Source organism: Scleropages formosus, chromosome 6 (genome assembly GCF_900964775.1).
Source record: "Scleropages formosus chromosome 6, fSclFor1.1, whole genome shotgun sequence".
NCBI lineage: Eukaryota > Metazoa > Chordata > Actinopteri > Osteoglossiformes > Osteoglossidae > Scleropages > Scleropages formosus.
The window spans coordinates 27,731,208-27,756,778 of NC_041811.1; the positions used below are offsets into that span (position 1 = coordinate 27,731,208).

The 25,571-nt window shown below is 39.6% G+C and overlaps 1 protein-coding gene across 3 annotated transcripts in view; it reads right to left on the minus strand.

The window, feature by feature from the left end:
• Positions 1–24,708, minus strand: part of rab27b (RAB27B, member RAS oncogene family) — a 38,233-nt gene extending 13,525 nt beyond the window's left edge. Inside the window, exon 1 of one of the 3 annotated variants that reach the window (XM_018750764.2) lies at positions 24,458–24,708. In XM_018750764.2, the coding sequence (XP_018606280.1) occupies positions 24,458–24,459 (2 nt within the window). In that variant the 5' untranslated portion in view covers positions 24,460–24,708. Of the gene's footprint in view, positions 1–4,660; positions 4,683–5,620; positions 5,714–24,457 lie in introns of those variants that run through there. The other 2 variants (XM_018750747.2, XM_018750756.2) reach the window with 2 other exon arrangements.
• Positions 24,709–25,571: the final 863 nt, after the last annotated feature.

Consider the following 25,571-nt stretch of genomic DNA (forward strand, 5'->3'; position numbering starts at 1 on the left):
TAAAAAACACTGAAAATTAAGTAATTTAATGTCAGTTACTAAAGAAACAGCACAAGTGAGTCATAGTATACCGAATACCACTTAATAACCTATGCAGTAGTTATAACAAAAACGCAACAATCATCACTAATATTTGAGCTTCTGAGCTAGTCACTTTGAAAGAGGTTACTTAGAGGCTGGTCAAATTACAGACTGATCAGTCACAAAACATTCTATAATATTTAATGTAGCACATGAAGCAATGTGAAAAATGTTGAAACAAGGAAAAACTGAATTAAGAAGAGACTAAAAGAAGTACATTGTGAGCTTCATAAGTATCGTATTTATGGAGACCATTCAAAAACCACTTGTATTCAATGTTCATATGTGAAAATGCAGAACCTGGAGTAATGGGTCCAAACATAGAACCTAAGCATTGAACAATTTCATATGAATAACTGGGTTGTTTTTCCTTTATGCCTTGTGTAAACAACAAAATCAACAGCAAACTATGAAGATGAAATTTTTGGCTGTCTAGAATCCACACATTCATAATAAGACACCCATCCAGAATACAGATCCATGCCGTGTGGTTAACTAACATCAACGTCTCCATCCACCATCCACTACCTACTGCTCACACCCTATACCGACTTAAACACATGGTATTCCTTTCCCAGTTAAACCGCTCCTCTGCTCTGTAACCTTCAGTCATCTGACTGTCACTGCTTCAGGGCTGCATGAATACATCTTGTGTTTTGTCGACCCTGGCACCTCCACGAAATAAGTTTTCTATTGCTCTCAGTAATGCAAAGTCGCTACCCATTTCACGTAACAGACTGGAGAACCGCCAGTCAGAGAGCACATTGACTAGCAAGCTATTTCAATGCAGTTTTTTGTATTTTAACTGTGTGTGTGTATTTATAAATTACAGGAAAAATGTTACCTCAGTGGCCTTGCAAAATGCAGACAATATCTATGCAAAAACACTGCACACCGCTGTTTACAAATAATTGCACTAGTCAGTGTGTATGTAGATAAGCTTCTGGAAAAGGAAACAATTTAAAGCCTGTTTTGCAAAAGTACTCCCTCACAAATAATTTACCAGGACTCGCATCACATTTTCACCATTGTAACTAACAGATATTTGTGAACAAAGTGGAAAAAAAAATAAAAATCTGAAATTCCAAATGTACTTATTAGTTACACAGGTCAGCAGAGGTAACACTGTTAGGCTGCAGGCAGTATAGAGATTAAATTTTCACCTTTGCATATGCTATCTGCCCTGAAATTTAAGTATTTTTAATACTCCCCCTTCATGAGGACAGCATGGTGGCACAGCAAGTAGCACTGCTGTTCTCATGAAGGGGGTATCAGAAGCATCTGGGTGGTGTGAGAGGACATGGGTTCAAGCCCTGCTAAGTCTGTGTGGAGCTTGCATGTTCTCCCATGTCTGTGTGGGTATCCCCTGGGTGCTTTGGTTTCCTCCCAGAGTCCAAGGGCATGCTGTTCTGGTTCACTCATAGTGAGTAAGTGACAGAGAGAGTGTGTTCCAGTAATGTATGGATGAGTGACCCCTTGTAAGTAGTGTATCTAGCAGTGTAACCCACCTTGGTGAGTAAGGTGTGTGGCTGATAACACTACACAGAGTTCATTGAATGTTGCATCAGAGAAAAAGCATATTATTTGTGAAAGCAACCAATCGCATTGTACCTGAGCTGGGAACACGGTACAAAAAAGTAAAATTTGAAAGTATACAAAGAGAGGATGCTATGGAAGGAGAGGCTGGTTAGCAAGTAGGTTCTTGTATGCTATGGTTGTGCTGCTTTTCTCTACTTCCTCACTGGGTAGCCCACCTCTGTAGCAGCACCAGCTCCGTAAAGTAAAATGAAGGTTAGAAGTGTCATCTCTGTGTGAATCTACATATCAGCCCCACTTCTTATAGAACAGAAGAATGTGAGTAGCAAGGCCTCTGTTCTCTCATACAGACCTTTTTCATTTGTTTATCAAAGGAGGGCAGGACAATGTCCTTTTTTAACCACTGGTGCTGAGTTAATAATTTACATTTAATCAAAGTTCAGCACCAAAGGGGGATAGAGGTCCAAATTCTCAATAGCATAAATGATTTCTCTTTGTTCTGATACCTGTTCATGAAATTTCATGTCCTCAAAATTGAACCCTCTTGTACATAGCAAGCTTAATAAGATCTTGTTATCAATAAATTCAGGGTAACAGACATCTTACGTATGCATTATAATATAATAATCCCTGACATTTAAAGGCAGACTCCTAGCAGCCAGTTAAAAGGAAAGAGGCTGTCGAACGGGCTTGTGAGGAATGGACTGCGAAACGCACTTTACATGGTTGTGAGTCACTGAGATTTGCGAGTGGTGAAGTTGTGCTTTCCATTTGCTATAACATAAAAGAGAATGAAGCCTGCAAAAACACTGGGCTGGTTCCACCTTGGTTCTTATGAAGGTATACAAATATAAGCTCAAATAGTTTAACCTCACTTTTATAGCAATAATTTACTGTAAGTCTACTTTCGTCACAATTAAATCTATGGTAAGAAAAGAAGAAAGGTTTTCCATCAATCAGTCATAAATGTTTAATTATCTAGCTTAATTGATGCTAAATCTTTAAGTCTTTTTTTTGGCATTTCAAATTTATTAAATTTCTACATTCTGGCATAAGCCTTCTGAAAAATGGTTGGGTAAAATGGACAGTATCTGAGTACTACAGTTCCGCAAAGAACTGTTAACGAAGTAATCTAAGGCATGCCATATTGAATAAAATATAATTCATTGACCCATTAGTTTGCACGTGGAAAGAAAATGACGTTACAAAAACCTTTCTGTTCTCCCAGGAATTCAGAAAAAACGTTTGAGCTCTGTCTGTTTTATTTAATTACCTTGGTATTTTTGAATCTTGGTAATTGTTCAGACCAATGAATACTTTATTTTGGTGTCCACTTGTCTACTTAGCCAGAAAAAGCCACTCTATTCAATGTCATTGCTGTATAGTAGATTCCACAAGGTAGTAGAAACCAAATACTGGACAGGATGAGGTTATGTGAATAAAACACACACATTTTCTGAACCGCTCGTCCCATACGGGGTCGCGTGGAACCGGAGCCTACCCGGCAACACAGGGCGTAAGGCCGGAGGGGGAGGGGACACACCCAGGACGGGACGCCAGTCCGTCGCAAGGCACCCCAAGTGGGACTCGAACCCCAGACTCACTGGAGAGCAGGACCCGGGCCAACCCACTGCGCCACCGTGCCCCCCTTGTGAATAAAACATTACACAAAAATGTATAAAATATGATTTTATGTGCAAGTTAATGTAAACATGTCTTAGCTGTTTATACACTATGGCGATAACTGGAGACACATCATTTTAATCTGGCTTGGGCAATAAAAAGCCTACTGCTCTGAACAACATGTTGAGCATGAGCCACATCACCAGTGGACTATGAGAATTCCCAGGCACAATGCAATGTCTTAATACATAAATAGAAACATCTCAGTAACACGAAGAACTTAGAACAAATAAATATGTATTATGAACATAATAGTGATAATTGGCTACAGTAATGAATTGCATGCAGTAAAATAATTTTCACATTTGTTGAATGACTACATGTTGTTCATCACAACCCATCATTAGCTGTTTATATAAGCTTCATTTATTGGTGCTACCAACATATGACGGTCATTACTACAACATCTTGTTTGATTGTCTACTGTTCGTCTGGAAAACATTTGTGAGAATCTGGCACATTCGGTTACATTTCACTGCAAACCCGTTGGAAATGGAGCAGATCCAAATGTGTGATTTTCTTTCCAAAAATCTGCTTCTGTGAGCAGTTCTCACCTACGGTACATTTATATTTACAGTACATTTATTTATTTAGCAGATGCTTTTCTCTAAACCTTATTCACCAAAGTGACTTACACTGCTAGATACACTACTTACATCCATATGTCAATGGAACACACTTTCTCTGTCACTGACACACTATGCAAAGCAGTAAAAGCACTACATAAAAGTGAGCACATATAAGTCTATTGCCTGGGCGCAACATTAACTTGTTTTCATCCTTCAAGTAATGTTGTCACATGAACACTAGCATTATAGATCCTTGCCCAGAAATATTAACTTTAAAAGACATATTCGATTTAAAATACCTTAGTAATGAGTCTGCAAACTGGAATTTGCTTACCTGATAGTGCTCTCTATACTCATGATACAGTACATTTTCATCGTATATTTACAGTATAAACTGCAAATATACACTTTTCAGTCAGTGTTTTTTTTCTAGAATGGTTTTGAAGACAAAAAAAAAACAAAAAAAACATGAAATTGCATGAAACAGCGTGAAATCTGATGCTTCTCAGTATATTCTGAGCCCAGAATGTCAACAGAGGCTATTCAGTCTTTAGCATCAGACATTAATACGATGGCAGTATTTAAAAACTGCAACATAAACAGTCTAGGAAGGCAGACTCTGTTACATGTTGTTTGTATCATGTGTTTCCTAACTCATTACCTTTTCATTATTTCACACACGCAGCAGGGACAACATACTGCTTTCCAGCTACTAGTAACCAACTTTTTAAAGGAAGAACATGGAAAACTGCGAAGAAGGTAACTATTAACACTACCGAAGCGATACAGACCTTCCAAGCAAAACTTTGTGCTTTGTTTCTTGTTTCTTGGGCCTGGCAGTCTATTTCAAAGCTATAAGTAACAACAATTATGTGGGTCACAAACACAAGTTCCTTTCTGTCCTACAGAAACAACACAAACAGTCATTATAATTTGTTGCAATGTCACATGCTTCTGTCTGTTGAAGAAAGGGCGAAAGAAAGAGAGAAAGCAGCAGAGGGAAAAACACGGTTTTTCAGATTATCTTGAACATTTTAATAAAATTGTTCAAGTGCAACCAGTATTGTCAAGTCACACATTCATAACCTTGCTTTGCATAGGGTCATTGCATAAAGCAGACATTCAGTAGAATGCACTACTTTTTGGAAAATGTGTTGCAGATGCCACCATTTACTTTCAAAGATGGCTTTGAACAGCAAAAAATTAAGTTAGATTAAACACATACAGTGGTGGCCAGTGATGGATTGCATTAACACTGTATGAATGCTAAGGACCAAAGATAAAAAAACACTACACTAAAAAGCATAAAACCTGAATGCTGTATTGTGAAATCAACCTAAGAACTGCCATAGACTGAGAGGTACTTCACTACTACGAACTTCAAATGAGTACGACATGACATACGAGTGGGCACTTAAAATACCCACATTATGAGAGGCAAAAGTAAATGTGACTTCCTGTTTTTACCTTCTAAAAATCCAGTTTGGCAAACTCCAAATCTTACAGAGAACACCACAGGGCCATCAGCTGAGACAGTTATCAACTTGCACAGTAAGGTGTGATCACATACCACAAAATACCGAAGTGACACTGCCCTCTCTCAGACAGATGCTCCGCTGCCAAATTCTCCCATATGTAACACACCTTCCCGCATCAAAGTGTTTAGTAGAGAAACTACACCTGCAAAAACGATGCAATGGCTCCCCAGTCTTTGGTGGAGATCAAAGAAAACCAGCAAATTCCATTCTTACCAGTTTTCGGGTCTTCAGCGAAACAAAGTCCTTTTTCAGGGCAGCTTATTTACGTTATGGTTAGGGAGATTAACATCGACTTTAACTGGTGGCCACGCCCCTCGCAAAAGGCAAACCCACAGAGGTCATGCGGCTGCTCTGGGTTTCTCTTTCTTATTTGCATAAGAAGTGGGTGTGGCCAGTGGGGTTGGCAGCCAATCCAGGCCAGTGGACGGCGTACATCAGAATGGGACGTTTCAAACTTGATCCAGGAAGTGAGGCCCTCGCACACAGGAGTGCGGCCCTGCCCTGCCCTGCCCTGCCCTGCCCTGCCCTGCCCTTAAACCCCTGGAATAATGCATTTATCCTAAGGACATACACATGGACTGCCATCTGCCAGTGATACAGAGAATAATTGTACTTTAAGTATACAGACTTTCTTTTTCTATCTTTTCTAACAAACTGAAAAAGTGCTGTTTTTCAGACTTTCAGCTGTACACTTTCTAACTTTATCATCTTTTATCATTCTAACCATTTCATTGTATCACAACATAGTTTCTGCGCATCACACATTTGAAGTAAGTTTCTTTGTTTTTCTAAAGTAGCTACTGATGTAATGAAATCTGAGGGAATAATTTTAGAGCTTTAATTTCTTTACAGACTTAACTGCCAGAGGTGTAATGCATCCAAATTTCCCCAATGTGTATTGTTCTGTTGTTCATTTTCAAATTTTCATATCCTCAGTAGAGAATAAAAATTCAGTAGTAGAACTCTGAATGCTCACAAGCAACTGGGGAAGTAAAAATGCTCAACTTAAATAAAAAGGAAAGGTTGAGATTTTTACTGCTTTTGTGTTATTACAGTGTTAAAAAAAAAATCCAAACATGTTGCACTTTTTTATATTTTATTCATTTAAATACGTGGATTTTACAGACACAGACTAGTTCTAGCCATATTCTCTACAGAAAATGACTCTTGGGGGCAAACGTTATACTGAGGTTTAAACCAACACTTTTGCACTTAAGTCTACGAATCCTTTGAAATTTCCTATATTTCGGCACAAATGACTTTTAAAGTGTTTTCTGATCATCTAGGTCATAATGACCGATAGAGACTCATTGAAAAAAGCACATACAGAATTGCTATTCACTGACCATAATATGATCATGTTGATTTAATTTTGCAATAATTTTTGAAGTTGTTTTGTGGGGTTTTAGTTACATTGTTTCATTTTGGGGGGTGGTACAGTGGCGCAGTGGGTTGGCCCACAGTCCTGCTCTCCGGTGGGTCTGGGGTTCGAGTCCCGCTTGGGGTGCCTTGCGACGGACTGGCGTCCCATCCTGGGTGTGTCCCCTCCCCCTCCGGCCTTACGCCCTGTGTTACCGGGTAGGCTCTGGTTCCCCGTGACCCCGTATGGGACAAGCGGTTCTGAAAGTGTGTGTGTGTGTTTGTTTCATTTTGCTATCCATGAATGTTCAGACATCACTGGACATTTTTTTAATATTTCTTTGTACATTTCAAAACAAAATAACAATAATAAGTGATAATGAATGTTACTAAATTTGTAATTATTGAAACAACTTATCTGAAAAATTGTAAATTTTGTCAAAATAACAATTCAGTACAAGGATTTAAGACTCACATTATACCTGTCGTTTTACTATTTCTGGATATTCATTCTGTGAAAACTGTTGGACATTAATTTGAGTGGCATTCAGCATACTGCAGAGATGATCTGTTGCTCCATACATTTTTTATGAGTATAGCCTTCTGTCCATGTTCACCTTTGTCTTGTTATTCCACTCTCTGATGTAGAAAAAATTTATTATTCTGACGAAAAACCAAGTCACAGAGAAACATCACAATAAAGGCCCCATCAGTTAATTTACTTAAGCTGCTTTTGTTAGCTGCAGAAATTTCATCCTTGGCTGCTGTTGAAAGATAGACTGCCTACTAGTCTTGACTGGAATGAAGTGTTTGGTGCCTCTTACAATATGTATGTATTCTGTGTATGGAATTCTCCACTTGGCCAGGGCTGCCATACCAACAAACAACAGAAGTAATAGGTGATCCAGCAGGTATGCAAGATCCATATAAAACCTCTTTTATGAATTCCAATAAATGTTTGAAACACTGTGCAACTTCACATACATATATCTAAAGAACCCTCATGTCCCTGAGGTTGTTTTCCTGGTTTTCAGCAGACTCTACTACAAGAATCTATGAAGAGAAAAGGTCATGACCCTTAAAGTGACTACTGTTCTTCCTTGAACTGGGGTGGAATAACCCAGCATAGGCTGTCAGAACAATGTTCCATCAAATGAAGGCGGCAACTGTAGAAGCTAAGCCGAGAGTGAAAAAGTAGCACCATCACCCCAAGCTTCAGAGCTTCTCATCGGATCAGCTCATGTTGCCTGATTACCACCATTTGACTCCATGGCTTCAAACCCACCACTTCCATTATAATGTCTTTCATCCATTTATCTTGTCAGGAAATACCGGACAGCTACTGGGAATCTCAGTACATTCAATGAGTGCTACATAAATGGGGGTTAACTCCATAATTGAAGTGTTTCTCGATAAACTGTCCCATGAGGAAAAATAACACATTTGTACGATCTGACGTATATCTATATAGGGAGGTCTTTACATGATGAGAGATCATTTTGCAGTGTACATCCTTAATAATTAACAGCTTCCTGGAGTATGGAAACATAAAAAGACAGGAAAATAAACTCACATCCCATCCAGAGTGTGCCTTGCCTTATATCATGTGTTTCAAGGCATAGGCTCTGCACTACCTAGACCCTGCAGAGGACCAGCAGTTCAGGACAGTGGGAAAAAACTTTTGTGCAATAGTTAATTCATTCCATCATCTATATATAGTAAAGTATCGCCCACAACACAAAGGTCAGGGAATTGATCAGGTCATAAAGGGGTCTGGGATTAGTGGAAAACTAGGCAAATTGTTATTTTCCAGCAAGCAATCTGACCTCAGATGTAAACCATTTGCGTAGCAAACAACCTGGTTAGTTAGGTAACAGGTTACAACAAGCCAACAGTGTACACTGTATTGGTAAGCACATGTTTGCCCCCACATTATCAAGGTGGACTACAATATATTTCTAGGGGATAAGTCTTCCCAGGCACTTGGAAAATTTTTACATCAAGAGACAGCATAAAACGGGCAGCACAGTGGCATAGCATGGTGTCTCACAGCACCTGGGTGAGGAAAGAGAACTTGTTCAGTCCCCACTCTTTCCATGTCTAGTTTGCTTGCTCTCCCCATGTTTGTGTGGGTTTCCTCCAGATGCCCTCGTTTTCTACCAGAGTCCAAAGACATTTGCCCCCAGCTGGATTTGGTGATCCTAAATTGCTTATAGTATTTGTATTACATTGCTGAGGTACTGATGAGTGAACAACAGTAGGAGCTTAGAGCAGTGTATCTAGCATATTAGGTCAACCTGGGTAAAGACTACATAGTATTGACTGTACATTACTCTGGAGTGCAGGCCAGTAAATGAATGAATATTAATGCAAAACTCCCAATCAATCCCTTAGATACAGAGCCAGAAATCAAACTTCCAGCCTTTGTCACACACAAACAACATCTGTTCAACTAAAAGGAACAAGAGAATAATTTATTCTTGATAGAATAACAATGTTTTCTGTTCTGCTATATGAATACCTTTGTTTGCCAGCATGTATCATTCACAGTCAAGAATAATGCCGTCAGGAAACTTAGCTCTGTCAAAGCAATGTTTTAATTTTTCTCTAATGATACTGCCTACGAAATTGCAGTTCATATACTATCATTTATTTTGATACCTGCTTCCCCTGGCTTTTGGCCTCCACTGCCCTGAACTTCTCTGCCACACCTCCTGCAAATTACTCTATTACTGCCAGTCCCCTGCTTGCATCCCACAAATCAGTTTCAAATGCTCACACCAGCCTTTAGTAGCAGTTATGGAATGTAAGAATTTGAATGTGATCTCAGCATCCAACAGCTGAGAAGACTGTTCCAAGAGATAAAGTCATAATGTATATATAACCACAACCCATCGTCACATAAACAAAAAGCCCTCAGCACAGACTGCTAGCTACAACATGAAGGGGTCTTACCCTCATAACAGTTACAAATGCTCATCATTCAACTCTCCAGGTAGTTATATGCAGGAAGGTGACCAAGAAGCCTGGATTCTTGAAAAGTAGATGAAAATAGTGCCTTCCCTTTTACATACAGAGGCAGCAAGATTATTAACACAGGATGCTGATAAACGTGCATTTATTAAATGTCAATAACCTTCTACCAAGCATAATCTAAAGCAACAGTGAACAGGACATAAGGGCAATGTAACTTTAACAGCAGCAGTCTCTCATTCCTTTGGAGTGAGTAGAAAACTGCAATGTATGATGTTTTATAACAAAAATCAAAAACTACTTTAAGGGTAAAAGCAATGAAGAAGAAGAAATTAAAAAAGTTCATTTGATCATTCTGGTCTTGTTTTTAATTTCCTTACTAACCAAAGGGGCAGCTGATAGCATAGTGGTTACAGCTGCTACTTTCTGGATCTGAAGATTGCTGATGTGAATCTCATCTCCAGCTGTAGTACCCTTGAGCAAAGTACTTACCCTTAACTGCTCCAGTGAAATTACCAAACTGTCAAAATGGGTAAATCACTGTAAGTAACCTAACAATGTAAGTTGCTTTGGAGAAAAGTATAAGCTAAATGAATAAACATAAAACAACACTAACAGCTGTGTAGTAAAAATAACGAATGAACAATGGCAATTTGACAAATGAAGAAAAGCAAACTCAACTAATATCACGCCTGCTCAGCTTGAGTTATTAATAATTAATTGTAATAACGTAACAAATACACCCGTACAACTGTTCTGAAGAACTGCTTTTACTTTACCTAACAAGTACTAAATAAAACTGTGCTTATGCGGCAACATTACAGTAAAGCCAGCAGACAAGTGATCCTCCGTGATAGGAGTCTCTTTTCTCAGAGAACTGGACCATAAGAAGGCTTACTGAGGCTGCATAGCAACGATGACACAAACACTTGATACTGTGTAAGGTGCCTGTAAGACATGTAAAAGACAGGACTTCAAGAATGTCAGGGTAAAAAACATAACCCAATAACAGAAAGGAACAAGATCTGGTTGACTGACAAACCAAGGTCCAAGAAAGTTGATAAAACATGAGATCTTATTAATACATATAAAAATTAAACTTACTTTATTCATTACAGTTACATGGACTTGTGCAAATATCTATTATTGACTTTCAAAAGATCAATAAACCAAACTGTACAAACAAATTATTCATTATTTCAAAATCAAATTACTGTATTTTGAATGCTAAACTTGTTTGTTTCAGACTACTTTATACTTTATACTTCAGTTTTATTTTTTATGTTTGTTTTATGCACCTACTCGTGCGATGAACATCAGTGCATAAAGTGGAAGGAAACTAACTTTACTTAAGAATCACACATCTGCAACTTTTTCTCTTTCTCCTAATGTAATGCACAAATTGTATTTCTCTGAGATGTATGTCACTTTGGAGAAAAGCGTGTGCTAAATGAATAAATGTAAATTTATGTAAATGTAGTTTTTCACTCTCTAATGAAGAGGACATGGCGGTAATATAAACTGTTAATGATGGCAGTACAAAGACCTGCAGAATTCAGTGTAGACCATGTTAGAACACAGGACACAAATAAGATGATGCTACTTGCTGTGGATTATTGTTTGTGGTCTGTGCAAATTATGTTATATAAAGCTTGCTGCAGGATAATGGTGGGCTGGCTTAAATGGATCTATTTTTTCAATGACCTATTAGCCATGGATGAGAAATAAGAGAGAGAAGTCATATGTTGTAAATTAAAGGCCATTCAGAGGTATTCAAGAAATGCAATTTGCCATTTAAAGTCTTCCTATGGAATATTTTAGACCCTTGTCATATTTAGAGAGCAATGCACAAACAAAACCATGTAAACATTTCCATTGTGTCACTTCTTCTCAATATTTTTTTTTTTTAAATTTTCAACATATCACTTTTCCTAAGCAGGGTTGCCATGGTCTCAAGTTTGTCCTGAAAGCAGAGTCTGCAAGACAGGTTACACTGTAGAAGAAGCACAATTCCATCACAAGGCAGTGATACACACTCTTTGACTCATACATACATATACACACACACACAACGACTGATTCAGTCACCAGTTCACATGAAACATGTCTTTTGATTGCGGGTGGAAACAAGAGCATCTCAGGAAAACTATGTGAGTTCTGGGATAACATGTAGACTTCACACAGACTGCAGTAGGTTTGAACCCGCAGCCCAAGAGTCATATGGCACTAGCACTACCCGTTGTGCTGCCTTTCTTGACAAATATGATCAGCTGCTTTGCTGGTTGGCAGGTCCTACTGTATGCTGTCACCACACTGATAGATTTCGCCACCATCTTGAGCACTTGGTTGTGGCGTCATTGATAGAAGCCCTCCCTCAACACTCTGGGGTAGTCATGGAGAACAGGGTCTAGTGATGCTCTCTTCAAACATCGTGGGCATGATGCAGAATCAACTTTTCCTCATTGTGGAGCGCCTGGTTCAGGGCTTAATACGCTGGGGCTCTGCTCTACCCAAGGATCCTTACGTTCAAGTGCTTGTTCCCACTCCCTGATGCTGCATCCCTACATTCACTCACTACAGGCAATTTAAAGCCACCAGTTCAACCAAAATACATGTCTTTGTGCTGTGTCTTTGGACACCCAGAGTAAATCCTGGCTTTGTTAATTGTCCAGAACAGAATAGCTATGAAAGCTCTGAACGAGCACAGGTAGGCAGCCATGCAGTGTTATAAAGTAATTCATGAAGGAAAATCGCCTTGTTATGCTGTGTTATGATAAGTAATGCTAACTATTCAAGCAACTGTGTCTATTTTAATGGAATTTAGTGATATTTAAGCAAAAATGGATGTCAGTCTTGGGGCTCATGCTCAGCATTGAAACTATTCAGTACTGAACCTAATGGTATTTGAGTTTAAAAAATTCACCTTAAAAATGGTTTTTAGGAATGCATTACCTTCGTAAGGCAGGGAAGACAGCATTTCGCAAACAGCAGAACGAATGCCAGGGGAACAAAATATGAACTGCACAAAAAGCTTGCAATAATCCAATGAATTTACTGAAGGCTAACATAGCATTAGACAAAATACTATTGATACTGCTTGACATCATCATGAAACACAACAAAGAGAAGATTTTTGCCATTAAATTTTCCTATTTAAATAAAAAAAGATTAAATATTCTTTATCTTTCCTCCTATCGATGTCATACAAACTGGTTTATCAAATCATTAAAATAGCTCAGAAACAGAATCAGATGACAAGATCTATTTTGCAATGGACTAGCATCCTATCCAAGGTGTACCTTGCCTAGTATAGCACCCTATGCTTCTGACATAGGCTCCAGAACATCATCACCCAGATTTGGACAAGCAATTATCAAGGAGTGAGTGAGTCAGTGGGGGAATCAAATGACAAGATCTGTGATAACAAATGTTAATTGTTGGTGAATATCATTTGATATTAAACATTTTTAATAAACTTTCACCATCAGTATTATTTTAGTAATATTGGTATTCTCTTTGCGGTGGTGCAGTGGGTTGGACAGCAGTCCTGCTCTCCGGTGGGTCTGGGGTTCGAGTCCTACTTGGGGTGCCTTGCGATGGACTGGTGTCCCGTCCTGGGTGTGTCCCCTTCCCCCTCTGGCCTTATGCCCTGTGTTGCCGGGTAGGCTCCGGTTTCCCATGACCCCGTGAGGGACAAGTGGTTCTGAAAGTGTGTGTGTGTGTGTGCGTGGTGGAGCAGTGGGTTTGACTGGGTCCTGCTCTCCGGTGGGTCTGGGGTTTGAGTCCTGTTTGGGGTGCCTTGCGACAGATTGGCGTCCCGTCCTGGGTGTGTCCCCTCCCCCTCCAGCCTTACACCCTGAGTTGCTGGGTTAGGCTCTGGTTCCCCGCGACCCTGTATGGGACAAGCGGTTCAGGAAGTGTGTGCGTGAGTGATATTCTCTTCAGAGAAAACAAAGTTCACCAATCTTGGAAATTATTTAGAATTGTTATTAAAATACAACATATTACAAAAGTTTTCTAATTTTTTGTCTTTTAAATAAATCACAAAAAATTACATTACAAATTCAACATTTATTAGGATCTTTAAGGTGATGACTTCAGGTTTCATCTCTGATTGCAGGGGCCTACACTGAACTCAAGAGTTCAAAAAAAAAAAAAAACATTCCAGAGCTACTATTATATACTGGAAAATCAGTAGAACTGTGAGAGAAGCTTAGTTGGCTCTCTGAAGCCACTGTCACAAAATACAGCTTTGCTTGGCTAACTTTCATTCGGGAACCAGTGGGAGGATTTAAATGTTTTGTCAGCATTTTGGTCACCTTCGATGATTAAATCTAGCCAACTTTCTAATAAAAAAACCTGGAAAGCCAGCTACAGTAATTTAGATCTGCAAGCAATGTGGTTATAAAAAGGGAATGTGTGGAAACTTGCTCTTTTAGTCAACATGTTTAAACAAAGCAACTTACACACACACATTTTCAGAGCTGCTTGTCCCCTACAGGGTTGCAGGGAACCGGAGCCTAACCCAGCGTGGAAGGCTAGGGGACACACCCAGGATGGGATGCCAGTCTGTCACAAGTCACCCCAAGCAGGACTTGAACCCCACACCCACTGGAGAGCAGGACTGCAGTCCAACCCACTGTGCCACCGCACCCCCAAGCAACTTACCCTCTTAAGATAAATACATTAACAAAGGACACATGGCCATGAAGTGTGAATAAGCTGTTTATAATGAGTTATGCACACTGAACAATACAAACAGGAGTTCCTGACAAAGAATAATATATTAAGAATAATAACTATACAGGGCAAATTGGACAACAGTTATAGAAAATGTCTAAATGAACGAATGATTATTATGTTCATTCGTTATGTTACCCAAAAATATTTCTTCCATGTGAAATTATGAAATTAGCCCCAGAAAATCTGCTTAATTCACAAGAACTTTTTCATTGAAACTACAGTTATATAGGGCTCCCTAAGAGCACCATTTTATTTGTATTGTTTTTCATTTGACTAAATATTCTGTGCAGTCATATATAACCCTTTATCATAAAATATAGTATCCCAAACCAGTGGGATACCATTGCTATTGCAAAAAGAGCAAAAGTTTAGCTTTGTACCTTCAAAACATAAAAAATGTCTTAAATAATGTTTATCTTTGAATAAATTACAGATGAGACAAAACTCGCATTAAAAGGGCTGCAAATGTTCTTGGCGTTTGGTAAATATTTTCTCTAACTGTTAATTTGAAGCAAAGTATCAATCTGAATCCTGCTGATGATTACAACTTTGACAAATAATAGGATAATTGACACCTTTAAAATAACCTTCATCTGACTAACTGTAGAACAAAAATATGTGGTAAGTCTGGTAAATGCTACTATTCTTTCATACACAATCAATACTGTATATGACTTTTATTTCAAGTTAAAAAAAATACAAAAACCCATCAATATGCTGATTGAAATATTTTTCAGATTAATATTTAGTTTGGCAATCTCCTGAAAAAACTCCGTGGGCTGGAGGAAAACACTGTCATTTAGACTACACCTATAAAAAACTGACCCATCTCACTCATGCCTTTTGGCTTAATCTCTAACTCTAATACTTATTTTGGTTTTTTTTTTTTTTAATCTGCTGTTATTTGCTTTAAAAACTTTGCTTTAATTCTCTTAGTGAACACTGGACATTTGGCATTTGTTCCAATTAGTTGCTACATTCTCCTGCCTGATATTCCCAACCCACCAAAGCACTCCTTCCTGTCTGGCTGTTTCTTTTGCCCAGGGGTCTTTAATAAGGAATAAGGAAATATTAAAAAAAAAAAAAAGAAAAGAAAACAAAAAGCCCATTATCCTTCCTGAACATTAAATGTGGCAGGTGAGGGTCCCTAGGTAGTCCCACGCTCACTAGCTACCTGCCGATAAACAGACAGCTCTCCGTGGTGAACACTTCCTTAGCAGCTGGCACCAGTGCTGACCTTTCACCCCCTGCATTGACGCAGTGGGACCACCACTACTAATTAGTACTGTAGCAGCACTGAGCAGCTGCAGCATTCCAGGGGCATTTTCCAAGACACCACTCCTGCTCGCTCGTTCTCAAGGAGCTTATAACTCCTTTATAGGCTTTGTGGAATTCTTCAGGTTTGTAGCGATGCCTTTCCTTCGACCTTTTCATTTGTGAGTGAATTTTCATTACTTCCTAAAGCAAATATAACAATTTTAAAATTCTGTCCAACGATCATATAATCAAAAAAGTCCCAAAACCTATGGTACATGTAAGATGAATTCAATTCAATTCACTTTTATAAAGTGCTCTTCTCACACAGTGACACAGAGCACTGAACAAAGGATCATAGTCATAATACAAATTAATACAAATAAAAGGTTGGCTATACATTAAATAAAGACAAAAAGATCTGGATAGCTGTCATGTTGACTGACTTCACAGAATCCTGAGAAATATTTACTCTTAATTTTACATATCTCAATGCAAACAAATCTACTGATGAAGCAGCAATTCAGTAAAAAGAAAAAAATAAATAAGTCACAGACTCTCACATATGAGTCAGAATCATTCAGTACAACCTTTGAAGAAGCAGCCGCCCCTCCACAATTCTTCTGTCTTTACTCCGCCTAGCCTGACCAATTTATCCTTATCTTATTAATCTGTCCGATCTGGAACAGTTGGGTATTCTGGAGGCATTCTGAGGGAATGGAGGAGTGATTTGTTACCATAGAAACAGCCATATGCCGAATACTAGCCCAATGCCACTGGTGTGCTACAAAGGTGTGTGCTATACAGAGGCCAAAAAAGGATATACAAGGGGTGGATGAAACAACTAAATCACAATTACAGAGGCAGCTATACACCAATTACCAATATTTTCCAGCAATAAAAAGAGTCCGACAAACAGCTTTTTAATGTGACAAAGCTCAAATGAGCCCAAACAGAAATTGTACTAGAGAAAGAGGATGCAAAATTATTTTATTTGGCAAGAAGAAGAGTGTCAACACTCACAACAGCATATAGAAAACAATGCCAAACTCTATCAGAAAACAAAAAAAAAAAAAAAACCAAAGAAAGAGCTACAGACCCAGGGATGTAGAATAATTAGTAAAAGCCAACAAATAACTACCTCAGAAATTTTTACAACTAAAATTACTGTTCATCACAAATTTCTGAAAGATGGGAGCTTTCATTGGGCTTCACTGCTGTCAGAAATTGCTTGTATTCCAAGTCAGTGCACCAAAATGCAAAACTTGGGAGTAATAAGCTCAAAACCTGGACTGCTGAGCAGTGTGGACAAGTATCAGCTATGAATAAATTAATAAAAATAATTACTTTTTCTTATAACTGAACGAAATAATGTGTGGAGAAGTCTAAAGGATGCAGTCAAGCCCCACTGCTGATTCACATGTATTGCCTGGCAAGGTGATGAGGGTGGTGGATCTGTACTGGTATGGGCAGTTGTTTCACAGCACTCACTGGGTCCAAAGATTTCTCTGTATGGTCGAGTAACAGTCACGCAATATAAAGCCATTTTAGGTGACCAAACACATCCTATGGTCCACAACAATGTGTCCATATACTAAGGTGATAACTCCCCTATACATACAGGTGGTCCCCAACTTACGATGGGGTTATGCTCCGCGAAACCCATCGTAAGACAAAAATATTGTAAGCTGAAAATGCATTTAATACACCAAACCTACCAAACATCATAGCCTAGCATTCATGGGATGGCCATTACGGGCTTGCCGCCTTCATGCCGGGCAATTATCTTGAGTTTCTCCTTAAGAGTAATTGCCTTCCCTTCTTCTTTTTCACCAGCAGCAGGACACAGATGGATGTTTCTCTGACATTATGGATGCACAAAACACAACGTAGGTATAGGGGTGTATCTGTATAGTAACTGTGTGACACACTGGGAGATGTGGATCGCTGCCGTTGCCCAGCATCGCGAGAGAGTATCGCACCGGATTTCGCTTCGAAGTACGATTTCTACTCAATGCATATCGCCAGCTCACCATTGTAAAGTCGAAAAATCGAAAGTCAAACCATCGTAAGTCAAGGAGCATCTGTACTGATGAAGAGATTCAAGACTGATTTGAACACCAACAGTAAGAAAGAACATATTGACATCTCCAGCTCAAAACACTGCTGCTCAGTTCATCATAAATTTGTAGATTTTCGTGTTTCATTCAGAGAACCAAAGGCCTCCTTTCTTAAAGAATTGGTCAATATCCAACCACACATAGTTCATGACTTGGCAACATTCCAAGAAAGACTGAAACTGAAAGCAAAGCATGACTTTATTCCTCAGTTACCTGAGGCTCATATATTGTTTGGCAATTCTATTATTTTGTCCACCCCTATGTACTACTCCTGTGTACTATAGGCAATGGGTGTGTACAGCAAAAAGATGCTGTGTACAGTGAAACAACACAGGGGGGATATTTTTCTCATAAAAAAATAATGTAACACTTTGTTAATGTAGACCCATGTGACATAATTAAACGAGTTTAGACCTCAGCAGCTTTTTTCTTTTTGCACGGAATGCCTTACATTCTGTTTGGTCAGCTTTTTCAAAATACTTGGAATGAATAAACAAAGGAAATGCAGGGTTGTATAAATCCACACTGTGTAAAAACACACAAAACTCAACAGTACTAACACTGAACTGATGCTTTCCGAAGACATATGATACATAAAATAAGAAATGCTTCAATAAATACATTTTATATTCACCCTATGATTGCTTCCTTAATGCTGTAGGTGCATTAATGTTGCACAAGTGATGAAATGCAGTAGTAGAAGAAGGCAACAACAAAAGTGCCTTCTGATTGCTGTAAAAATACATACCATAGTTTACTGTAAGAGATGTGTACCTGTAGCCCTGTGAATTCCCTATTTGTAGACAATGAGGGCTATGTATTTTGAGGAATCCTTGTTTTTCATAATTATCTCCAACATTAAAGAGGTACTGTCACTTTTTGTAAGCTCTCTCCCGCTTAGTGTTTGGGAATCACATTAGTCTTTATTCAGGAAATGCAATTGCTTCAAAAACACAACACACACACACACACACACACATTTTCAGAACCGCTAGTCCCGTACGGGGTCACGGGGAACCGGAGCCTACCCGGCAACACAGGGCGTAAGGCCTGAGGGGGAAGGGGACACACCCAGGACGGGACGCCAGTCCGTCGCAAGGTACCCCAAGCGGGACTCGAACCCCAGACCCACCGGACAGCAGGACTGCGGCCCAACCCACTGCGCCACTGCACCCCCTCAAAAACACAATTTTAATGAAAATCACCTTTAAACAAAAAACAAACATTTCACTCTTTGTAACGTGCCGTTTCGGGTTAAACGCATCCGTCTGTGGGTCTAGTAATGTATCTGTACTGTACTAATAAAGTATTCTGTAGCAAGACAAGGTCACAAATAAGGAGCAATGTATCTGCAAAAAAAAAAAAAAACACATCAACAGTGATATGGTACATCAGTGACCAGCTGTCCTGCAGAAAATCCACCCATAAAGTTAGCCTTAGTTTGTTTTACTCTGGTCCATGCCTATATGAAAGATCGGGAAGCTGGTCTGTGGTGAACTTGAATGCAATATAAATCGCAGAGAAAATCGAGGTTCATAATTTGCCCTTTACACCAGAAAATGCAAAGAAAGAGTAGATGTCAGCAGGTATCAGATCAGCCTTCTGGTTTAGCTTATGCACTTGTTGGTGAAGTCATAAGGAATTTAGGCAAAAGACAAGAAAAATCCTCAAATCAAAAAGATTTGAAATGTACATCGCTATGAGATGTATGTCGCTTTGGAGAAAAGTGTCTGCTAAATGAATAAATGCAATATTTATTCATTTGTTTCTTAGCTGCTAGTTACTGCAATAATAACCATCACCGAGGACTAACCCCTACAAATGATCTTTAACAATTCCAACTGAAACTGCACATACTGTATTAGTAAAGGTGTTTTATAAACATTTCTTAATTCTGACTGGTAACAGATATTCATACTGAAAGTTTTATAGTTTAAAGAGCCCTTTCTGCCTTGCTAATTAGCTTCACAAAACAGCACCATCCAGTGGGAAAAAGGGTTTTACAGTCAAATTTTAAACTATAAATACCTAGGTGATTATCTCAATTTATGAAGTGAATATTTGAATAGCTATTATGTTAATATCGGAATATCTAGGAAATAACATTTTCTTCCAAACCACTGTGGAAGTTCATTTCTGAAAATCAGCTCTGTAAAAATGTTAGTAGGTGCTTTAATATATTTCAAAACTATGGGTTTAGATACTTAACTGAGGGATTATTGAGTCTGATTACCAGTGTAATTTATTCTCCAGACCCTTTACTACTGATAGGACAAGAGCTGAACAACACTTTTAAAATATGTATAGTATATTTAACATAAAAATATAGTTTACTCTGGCGTCCCGTCCTGGGTGTGTCCCCTCCCCCTCCGGCCTTGCGCCGTGTTGCCGGGTAGGCTCCGGTTCCCCGCGACCCTGTATGGGACTAGCGGTTCAGAAAGTGCGTGTGTGTGTATGTGTGTGTGTGTATAGTTTACAATTAATATAAAACATATTTTACATTTAATATAACATGTAATTGAAGCTCAGATTACATAAATGTATTTTTTATATACCTCCTTCCAGTATTTTCAAAAAAAAAAAACACCAAAATATCTTTGGAATGACAATGTACCATCTGTTCCAATGGTTTGAAGATCACTAATGGGTGATGTCAAGCTTCACTGATCTACATTTACATTTATTTAGCAGCTGCTTTTCTCCAAAGCAACTTACAATGAACTCTAGGTAGTGTTATCAGCCCACACACCTTATTCACCAAGGTGACTTATACTGCTAGATCCACTACTTACACTGGGTCACTCATCCATACATCAGTGGAACACACACTCTCTCTGTCGCTCACACACTATGGGGGAACCTGAACAGCATGTCTTTGGACTGTGGGAGGAAACCAGAGCACCCAGAGGAAACCGACGCAGACACGGAGAGAACATGCAAACTCCACACAGACTGAGCAAGGATCGAATCCACGTCCTCTTGCACCACCCAGGTGCTGTAAGACAGTAGCGCTACTTGCTGGTGTCACATCTATATTATTATTATGATCTGACATAAGATGACCTATATTCTCTTCTGGCATCCTATAACAATTAAAAATTATGAATATAAATGTGATTGCAGCTGACGGCGTTTGTATGAAAAAAATGCCATAGACCATATTGCATGAAATATTTAAGGCCAACATGTTTTTTTAAAATTCAGGTAAAAGGCTGTCATAGCTGCTGAAGCCTGTGCCTAAAACCACAAATAATACACTCTATATGACTCGTGACACAAATAAATTGGGTATGGCTTTACCATAGAGAGAAGAACTAAGGTGGCAGCCTGACACCTCCTGCAAGGCCCATTCTGAAATACACACACACATTTTCAGAACCGCTTGTCCCATACAGGGTCGCGGGGAACCAGAGCCTACCCGGTAACACAGGGAGGGGACACACCCAGGACGGGACACCAGTCCATCACAAGGCACCCCAAGCAGGACTCAAACCCCAGACCCACCAGGGAGCAGGACTGTGGTCCAACCCACTGCGCCACCACACCCCCGCTGAAATAGTGTTTGATTTTTTAAAATTTATAAATATTATGGAAGCCATGCAAGCTATATATAATTTTCATACAACCTGTTGAGTACTGTTCCCTCAGCTTTACAGAAAACGCTATCATGTGAATGTTACGTGGCTCAACATTGACACTAAGGAGATAATTCAACTAATTGACTAAGTAATCGGATGAACAGTTCTTTCTATTGCTTGAAATATGGCAAAAGTGAAATGTCCTGGAAGAAGCATTTATGTGGTGGGTTACAGTGTCCATTGATTGTCCAGTTTGAAAACACACATACACATCTTCAGAACTGCTTGTCCCATAGGGGGTCGCAGGGAACCGGAGCCTAACCGGCAACTCAGGGCGGAAGGGACACACCCAGGACGGGATGCCAGTCCACCGCAAGGCACCCCAAGCGGGACTCGAACCCCAGACCCACCAGAGAGCAGGACCCAGTCCAACCCACTGCGCCATTGCACCCCCCCTTTGTTTGAAAACAAAACTTGTCAAATAGCTTTTTTGTAAGGATGAGCAAAATTTTATCAAATAGCAAACTGCTGCCATTCCCTCAGCTTTACAGAAAATGCTGTCACACTTTGTATTAAAAAGTCTTATGAATCAATGTAAATACAAATAAATAATAAGAAAAAATATAAACAACTTTACATAATATCAAGGCAGTATAAAGGGAAAATGTTACATGAATGTTCAAAACCTTGGCAATGGTCTATTTCTACAAGAGAAACTTAAGATGTTGTAGACAATATTGCATATTGTACAGTTTTACATCTGACTTATTTTACAGCAGCCTGTGACAATTAAGGTTGAATGTCTTGTCATATGGGAATCTTATTTTCTACCGTAACCACAGCGATACTAGCTGCCCTCAAGCATGGTATCAGTCTAAAATCACTGAATTATTGTAGTTATTATTCAGTTATGCAGAGAAATCACTGAAAGATCCATTTTGTGGACTCTGTCAGAAATGTTAACTTGCTACAATGATTCTACAACTACACATTTGTGCAACCCTTTATTTTTAAACAGTGACTGGCATTAAAGATAGTCATATTTGGCTGAAATATCTGTTTAATGTCAACACTCCTTGCATCCAGTTTAGATGTTAAAGACTGCATCTTTCAATGAAAGCTCTTGAACTGAGACATCACTCTGACTCAGTGGGAGTGATTTCATGGGCTGAACATACATGGTAATGTGTGATGACCTTTAAGTAGGCACTGATTTCTCAATACAAAAGGAGGGAAAAGGATTTTCGGCAAAATGAGGGGCTCCTGGCTTGCAGCATCATGAAATCGTAACATGTTTGAATAAAATCTGACGACGGTTTCCAACTGAAACACAATTAAATCATCACGCTATTATTACATCTATTCATGTCATTCACACATTTTTCTCCAAAGTAACTTACAATGTTAAGGTATTTACAATTATTTCCCCTATTTATACAGATTGATAATGTTACTGGAGCAATTCAGGGCAAACACCTTGTTTAAGAGTACTGCAGACAGAGGTAGGAATTGATCCTGCACTCTTTGGAGCCAAAAGCAGCAACTCTAACCATTATGCTACCATACATCCCCATTAATTAAACATACTGTTTATGATACTTTACCCCCCTTTGTCTACAACTCTCACTATCATCACTTTCATTCTCATCCTTTCATTTAACAAATGAACTGTGTTACTTGGTTTAAAGAGGAAAATACAGCACAAAACAATGTTTGTTGTTTTTTTTTGCACTTTCACAAACATCTTTGCATATGGTAGTGTAGTGGTTCATGTTACTGCCTTTGGATGCAAAGGTTGCAAGTTTGATCACCACCTCTGGCTGTAGTACCCTTGAGTAAGGTACTTACCCTAAATACACACACAGTCTGAAACTGCTTGTCCCAAGCGGGGTTGCGGTGAACCAGAGCCTAACCAAGCAACACAGAGCGTAAGGCTGGAGTGGGAGGGGACACACCCAGGATGGGATGCCAGTCTGCCAGAAGGCACCCCAACGGGATTCGAACCCCAGACCCACCAGAGAGCAGGACCTGGCCAAGCCCGCTACACCGCTGTGCCCTCTTTTACCCTAATAGATCTAGTAAAATTACCGAGCTGTATAGATAAATAAATAATTGTAAGTTTGTAACCTTAACACTGTAAGTTGCTATGGAGAAAAGCATCAGCTAAATGAGTACATGTGGAAGCTGTTGTACATTTTGATCGGGCCTCCTTTATACAACAGTAACCAGTAAGTTACAGTAAAGCAGGGCTGTCAGCCGCATCAGGTGAGCTGCCGGTCCATTCACAATCACAGGCTAGTGGGGGAGGGTGTCAGAGCCGTGCCACACCTGAGCAGGTTTGCCTCGCCGTCTCCGTGCGTGCAGTCAACATTGCTGTGGCTCCCAGTCCGACTAGGATCTGATGCGCGGTGAAAAGACCGCGACGCGCTCACACGGCAAACCAAGTGGCACGCGACCGCACACTCCGCCCTCGGCACACACACGCGCGCGCACGCACGCACACAGTGCCGGTGAGGCTCACACGCCTCCATCTCACGCACACGTATGACGGCTAGACGCGCTCGTGACTGATATTGTATATGCAAACTCGAACGAGGCGCACCTCGTCCAGTGTTTGGTACACACGCGATATATATAAGACATAACGCATCATAATTTCCATGCAAAAAAAAACCCTCCCAAGAAGAAGAAGCTGTGCGTGTGTGAATTACACATCTGCTGATCTGGGCGTTTTTTTTTTTTTTCTTCTGGATGGTGCGGACTGTGACTGCGTCCCTGGGAACAAGTTCCCCCGAACGGCAGCGCCGCGATGACTCAAAGAGACGAGGCAGAGGAGGATGCTGCTGAGGATGCTGACAATGCCAGCAGCTGTGTGTCTTTGTGCCAAGCTCCAAGAATTGTGGCTATGTATTTACAGCGCACGCGCCGAAATAAACACACACATAATGATGTTATGTACACAACTTGTGTACCAGCAGAAATAATAATAACAATAATAATAATAATAATAATAATATACTTACATAATAATAAGACTCTCTGGGTAAAAATTTTTCTCAGAGCAGGTGTGAGGTGTCCTCCTACTAGCCCATTTCTCCCCAGCGCGGAGGCATTTTCGGTCTTCAAAGCCTAGTAAAAGCGACAGTAATGATTTACTCAAATTCGGCTCTTTTACTTGATGTTTTTTTGTGTGCGTGTGTGTGGGCAGGTGGGGAGGCTGTCTGCTTATCGCGGACTGGGTGCCCCTCCGCGCATGTTGCTTCCTTCCTTGTGTATCGAGCGGATACTTGAACGGCTCTAACTTGGTGGCCCTGCTGCTACCTCGGGGTCCTAGCGCCCCTCTTCGCACCGCTCTGCATTTCTATTTGTTCATTGGTGCTGCAACAGGTTGGATCTTCTTTCAGTTTCTATATCAGGTGTTTGATCGTTCTATCTCATTGTGAGCCAGGAAAGACACAGTGACAGAAGAGTAGCGTAATAAAATGCCAGCCTTGATTCATCCTGTACTGCTGTGTGTTCAGAGTTTTTAAACCATTTGCCATTTGCAACCCAATATTGAATAACAAAAGCACTTAAGTGCGCCGTGTTAATTCAGAGCAGCAAACTACTGTAAATTGTTAAGTGTCTGGAACGGACCCCGACTCCGAGTCTATTTAGTAAAGTGCTGGAATAGATTCTCCACAGGAAGAATATTTTACCTCGTATCTCTAACTGCTTAATGGCTTCAGAGAAAAGAACTTCCACACCCTTTGGAGCAGGCCTATAGGATTTTTCCCTTTCAATGAAAGGCTTCAGTTTTATGTAATATGAATTAATAGGGGAAAAATTATAGTGTAAGGTGAATTTAACATGTCCTGCAATATATGTGGACATAAGCATGAATTACAGGCTCAGAAGACAAATGCTCACTTGAAATCACAGCACTACTTGAATTTAGAACCACAGCATATAATTAATTGTAATATTTTGTCAGGTTTATTTATGTGTAATGTGTGGCAGGGCAAACAGAAACTTCTTCCTTTACATCAGTACATGAGCTTCCTATTCATCATTTCTATAAGACATAAAATACTGTCTTTTATTTGTACACAACAGTTCTGTGTGCAAGACAGTGAGAGGGAGAAAGGGAAAGGGGGA